At 42.7% G+C, this 6366-nt stretch overlaps 1 protein-coding gene across 1 annotated transcript in view; it reads right to left on the reverse strand.

The window, feature by feature from the left end:
• MUC5AC (mucin 5AC, oligomeric mucus/gel-forming) overlaps window positions 1–5900 on the reverse strand; it is an 86624-nt gene extending 80724 nt beyond the window's left edge. Inside the window, exons 1-2 of the mRNA XM_084851325.1 lie at window positions 5792–5900; window positions 2132–2263 (exon numbers count right to left, since the gene is read on the reverse strand). Of these exons, the coding sequence (XP_084707451.1) occupies window positions 2132–2263; window positions 5792–5864 (205 nt within the window). The 5' untranslated portion in view covers window positions 5865–5900. The remainder of the gene's footprint in view (window positions 1–2131; window positions 2264–5791) is intronic.
• Between the last annotated feature and the right edge of the window lie 466 nt (window positions 5901–6366).

Below are 6366 nucleotides of genomic sequence, written 5' to 3' on the forward strand. Positions count from 1 at the left end.
TGCCCACCTCCCATCAGCCTGGAGAAGAAACGACAGAGCACATTTGTTTTGTGTTGCTCCAGAGGGTAGGACAATGGGTTCAAATTGCAAAAAAAGGGATTTGGCTAAACATTAGGAAGAACGTCCTGAGGGCACAAGCTGTTCAACAGTGGAATGGACTACCTCAGGAAGTGCCGGACTCTCCTTTGTCAATTGTTAAGCAGGGCCCGAGTGGCCACCTGTTGGGGGTGCAGTAACAGGGGATTTCCTGCAGGGGGTGGGAGACCTCTGAGGTGACTTCCGGCTCTATGATTCTACCAGTGGCAAAAACTGTGGTGGTTCGTGAGTTACGATTGAACTGAACACACAGAAGCTGGGAAATCATTTTTCCAACCATAATGCCATCCCCCTTTCAAACCACACTATGCCTTGGACAAAGGGACCAGCACATGTGTGGTACATGATGAAGGGCAGGAGCCCACTGGGATGCACACGTGACTGTTGAACCAGAGGGCTCTGGGAGCCATTTGCTACACAGTTCAACACACACACACACACCCCGACATTTCTCCAGAATAACATCACAGAGAAAGCAGTTTGTGGCACAGCCCACTTATTGAAAGCAACGGGAAGGGTGGGGGGAGAGAGGAAGAAACCCATTTCACACACACATGCACATGCTTACATGGGAGTAAGCCCCACTGAATTCAGTGAGACATACTTCTTAGTAGACGTACATAGAATTGCTGTATATACCCCATCATTTAAAAGCACCTTGTTTGCACACACAAGCAAATAATGCCAATGTGTATTCTACCGCAATGACAATGACAGCAACAAGGGTCATCTTAAGTTGTAGCACCATAAACTGAAAAGGATTTATAGTAAGGATAGAATCCACCCACAGCAAGCACTATATACACACCTAAGAACTGATCCGTTTGCAAAGCCCGCCCCCCTGCCCTCACACACCAAGCCCAAATACATTGTTGCATAATGAGGCAGCACAGATTTAAATGCATTCCCCTTCCCCCTATTTATTCAGTCACAACCCCATGGAAACAACAACAACAACAACAACAACAAAATGGATCAGCCACCTGTCTGCAGGGGTATGGCAGAGCCCCTGTAAATCCCTCTCCTTGCCTTGATTGATTGACCTGGCCCAAGCTGCTCTGCCGTGAGGCTCCGGAGGGCCCCCTTAAATCCTCCCCACCCCCGGCTGCATGCCACAGCTCAGCATGAACATTTCGAAGGCTCCAACCAACTTCCTTCAATACAAGCAAATGGGATTTGTGGCAGCGGGACCAGGGGGGGGGAGCTCATATCTCCCCCAATCCTTGACCAATCTTGCTGGATTTCAACCTCACTGCTAGTTAACACATTCTCTCCCAGCCTGGCAAATTTGGCAGCTTTCCATCCATATTTTGCCAGACAGGTGGTTGGTTACACCTTTCCCTCTTTTTTCTCAACTTTTCACACTCAAAAATATTTTCTATCATAGCCTATGCACTAGAAGAACTCCCCACAGACCTATATCTCGAAGGGTGATGCTAACTTCCATCCATGAGGCCCTACATGAGGGGTGAATCCTTTTTCCTGATAACATCCCATAATAAGCTTTGCTATGCACCAAACCTAGCTATTCTGCTAGAAAAGTGTGTAGCTATGCATGTGCAAAATTTGAGGCAGATGGGACAAAGGGGAGGTTACCTATGCTCCAAAACTGACTTTTTGCCCCTATGGAAAATGCACAAAACAATGTTCCCAGCCATAACTATGGTGGCCCAACTGGGCCACCCACAATCAGCTCTACCTTTCTCAGTGCTAGAAGACCCCCAAGGCACTTACTATAAGGAAAAGCCCTGTAATGGCTGTGGTGCCTGCCGGCCAGCTTTCCTCCCCTCTTGCCTGCAGGTTCTCTGCCCACATGCTGCTGCCCATTTCAATGAGAGAGACACTGGTGGCTGCTGTGCCCATAGACTGCTGATCCCCCCCCACACTCAGTAAGAGAAAGAGACTGCCCACATGCTCATGTCAAGCCACCAATTCTACTCCTCTCCCAGAAAGACTGGTGGAAATTGGACATGATGCAACCCTACCCTTCAACATGCCCACCTGCCTGTACCCAAATATAACTAAAAACACTTACTGTCATGTGTCGGCTGCACAGACAGATAGTCATCATACTGTTGGTCATACTGCTGGTACTGGGATTGCTGGTCCTCAAACTGGGACTTCAGATCTTCGTATTGGGACGACTGATCCACATATTGGGCTTGGACTGTGTCAACAGTTAAAAGAGCAAGCAAGCAAGAATGGTTATGGACTTTATTATTAGTAGTATTAGTATTAGTATTAATGATGATAATAATAATAATTTATTTCATTTCTATACTGCCCAGTAGCTGAAGCTCTCTGGACTGTTCGCAACAATTCATTAGACAATAAAATAAAAATAAGCTGTCTACCTGTGACAATTCAGCAAACTGTGAACTATCAACATCCACCAAGACTATTATTTATTAATGAATTAAAATGTTTTTATCCACCCTATCCATTAAATAGTACCCAAGATAGCCAACAAAAGCACATACAATCAATAAAATATTGGATTAAAATACAGAATTCAAAGCAGCAAGCAACCCCCTAGAACCATTTTTATCCCCTTCCTCCTTCAAAAACACACATAGACAAAGTTATTTTTGATTGCCATCTAAAAGGGAAGAGGCTAGGGAAAATCCTCTGTGGAGGGTATTCCAAATTATTTCAAAGGCACCATCTTGCTCTTCCAATGTGGGAGACAGTATATGGGCAGGATAGGCATACCGATCCAATTTGATCTCTTGCTAGTAGGACTATGTGTTTCTCCCAATTGTAAATTGGCATTTCATCTATTGAATTAGGGAATTCACTCAACTGGACTCATATCATAGATGTACTACTCCAGGAATAGGTATTTCACTGCTCTTCTACCAGAGAGCTGTCTAGTTCTAACTGGGTAAACCAAGGATTGTGCCTGGGACTTTTACTTTTTACATGTAATGCACATACTGTAGTACTTTTCCCCAGCTATTACTGATAATATTGTTTTGTTTTTGTTTTACTTTCAAGTCCAGTTCACACAATCTGCAATCTGGCGATACCTTACATGTGCTGGAGCAACAAGGCCCATTCATACACCCTGCACATAGCTGCATGTCTTGTGGGTCTGCAAGCACACAAACATACAGGGTTGGATCCAGAGTTAGTCAAAAGTAGAGTAGACCCCTTGAAATCAATGGGACTTAACTTAGTCATGACTAATTTAAAATCCCGTTGATTTTAAGGGGTTCATTCGATGTATGACTAAGTCTGGATCCAACCCACAGAGTGTCCCTTAATTCTGTGATCCCTCCAACCCTTTCTTGAAGTGGAAGGATCATGGATATCATATGCACATACATCAGCATTGTGTTACTTCATCCTCATGCCTCATCAACCCTATATACAGTATTACAAGATTACAGTGAACTGCTGGCCCTCAAATTAGCATACTACTACTGCCACATGCTTACTGTAACTAATTTGAAATTAGTTACAGTAAGCATGTGGCAGTAGTAGTGTGCTAATTTGTAGGATACCTAAAACATTGATGATAAATTCATGCTCTGAGAGCTGATGGTCTAAATGCTGCACATCCTTACGTAGGACTCAGTGCAACGAAGAATAGGAGCCCTGCTTGGTCAGAGCAAGGCACCATCTTAGTGCACAATCCAGTTTCCACAATGATCAGCAGTATGGTTCCAGGAAGTCTACAAGTAGGACATGGACACGAGACTCTCTCATTCCCACATTCCACTCCATCCCCACAATTGGTACTCAGATTTGAACTGCCTTTGAATAAGGAGGTTCCATTTTGCAATCATGGCCAATAGTCCAATGACTATTAGCCATGGTAGCCTAATGGAACCTCCATGTAGACATCTCCTCTACATTTTTCCCCCTAGTCCTCTTTTAAAGCCTCCTAAGGCAGTGACCATACTTTCATCTTATGGTATCAAATTCCTTATTCATGGGTTGTGTGAGGATGAAGAACTTTCTTTTCTCTGTCCTGAATCTGTGGTCAGTTAATTTCATTCATGAGAGAGGTAGAAATGTTTATCTCTGTCCTCTTTCTTCACACAGTTCATAATTTTATCAGCCTCTACCATTCACTCTTTAGTTACCTCCCCCCCCAACTAAAAAAACCCCAACTGCTTTAGCCTTTGCTCACATGGAAGGTGCTCTAACATCTTGATCATTTTGGTTGCCTCTTTCTGCCCCCTTTCCAGTTCTTGAGATGAGGTGGCCAGAACTGTGCAATATTTATATAATGGTCGATTTATATAAAGACGTTATGATGCTAGACATTTTATTTTCCATCAATTTCTTAATAAACCCTAAGACAGAATTCGCCTTTTCACCACTGCTGCATCCTGGTTGACATTTTTATTGAGCTATCTATCAATCACCACCTGTAAGCCAGTGGAAGGAGACTTTGATGGGACCTGAACATTACATCTCACCAAGTCATTACTGGATCATTACACCTTACAAAGTCTTGAGTAAATTGCCAATAAATCAAAAGGTTAAAAATGAAAACCTAGTTGCCCATGTACTTAGTGCCACTGAGAAGCTTTGCTGTTGTCTTTGCTGTTGTGTTTAAACAGACTGATATTAATCAAACCAGAATCAACTTGTGACATCTCCCTCCTCTGGTATCACTTGGAGGACTTTATGGCTTCTTACATGTACACTTAATGTAAACCATGTACAATTCACCCTGTAAAAAGAGCACTGAATTCTATGCTACTTCTCCAGTATAAACAGGCAGGAGATAGTATCTTAACTAAGGCACTGTAGTGCATTCCATGTAGCCTACATCAGCTGTTCTGTGGTGAATACTATTAATCATATTAACTGATAAAAACGGATCATATTTATAGGTCGAAACTATTCAATTTCAATAGGCATTTGCAATTATTTAGCCTGCAACTTCCATCCACTTTTCCCGAGGCTGTGGCTAGTACATTTGAATGGATCTGGTGTTCATAGCCCTCTGGATCTCTGTGAGAGGTGCTAATAAGGGGAAGGAAGGATTTATGTGTATGTGTCCTTTTTAAGGGATGCCTTTGCTTGAAAGTATTGTCTTATTTTTCCAGGACATCTTAGCTCCATAGTAGGTGTGTCCCTTATTTTGGAATACTTCAATTCCATTGAAGGCTACAGAACTGAACTCAACTGGCATAAAGCTCCTATTTTGGTGCCTCTACTTGCTGATGATCAGAAATGCAACTGAATTTAAGTTTGAATTCCAGTGCATTGAAGTCCGCATGAACTTGGCCATAGGCGTAACAATACAGCCTTAAGGTATCACAAGGAATCCACACAACACTTAGCCCTTATTAACCCATTACATTGGCAACTTTCAGCATTCACATTTTACAAACCTCATTTATACTAGTCCAAAAAAAAAGGAAAAAAAGGGGGGGAAGCTTTGAACATAAAAAGATGGAGCCAATTTTTAAAGTTTTTATATTGAGTCTACTCTATTGACCTTTAAAAAAATCTGTCAAAGTACTTCTTTTGGGCACTATGGCAATAAAGCCTGAACACAATGGCATAAGATTGGGGGCACTGGTGATAGGTAAACAAAGGGCAAGTGTGTTTGAAGTCCTGATTAGATTTAATGAGGCAAAGCGAACAAACCCACCCTGAAGTCACTTGGACCTTAGAGAGGTCGGGCATCAGCTGTATGCACAGGAAATGAAAGTCTGTTAAAGTTCCCTACCTTTGAGGTGTGTTAAGGCGATCACTACCATTCGTATCCACAGTGGTATTCGTGCCCCCCTGCCCGTCCCCATCTTGGCTGGAATTCGGCAGCATGTACCGAACGGCAGGCTTCTGAGGAGGCACCTGTCTTTGGATGACTCTTATATAGCAGAAGTGTGGATCTTGGCTCTGTTCCCAGATGGTTTCACAAGTTCCCAGAGAGGTGGGGCTTCAGAGACTTTAGCAGGTGCAAAGGTAAACAAATGATGCTTTTTTTACTCTGTTAGGGGCTGGTCAAGTGTATTTGCATTTGGGGAGGAGTATTAATTTTTAAGAGATGTTTTTTCTAGTGAAGGAACTCACAAAGAACAAGCAACAAAGAACATCATCCCCATTTGGCCAATTTTCTTCCATCATTTTTGCAGAGCTGTGCAGCAGATGTAATTCAAGGCTCTTCAGAGTAAAAAAAAAAATTAAAATGGGTTGACTTATGATTTAAAAAAATTGTTCCATGATACAGAATGGCATCTTTCGATGTCTGGGACTCACATCTTTTTTCAGAAGAGATTTTGTGTTGGTTGTTCTGTGTCAAGG

Source organism: Heloderma suspectum, chromosome 1 (assembly GCF_057233095.1).
Source record: "Heloderma suspectum isolate Gila_16-S chromosome 1, 16-S_ref, whole genome shotgun sequence".
NCBI classification, from domain to species: domain Eukaryota; kingdom Metazoa; phylum Chordata; class Lepidosauria; order Squamata; family Helodermatidae; genus Heloderma; species Heloderma suspectum.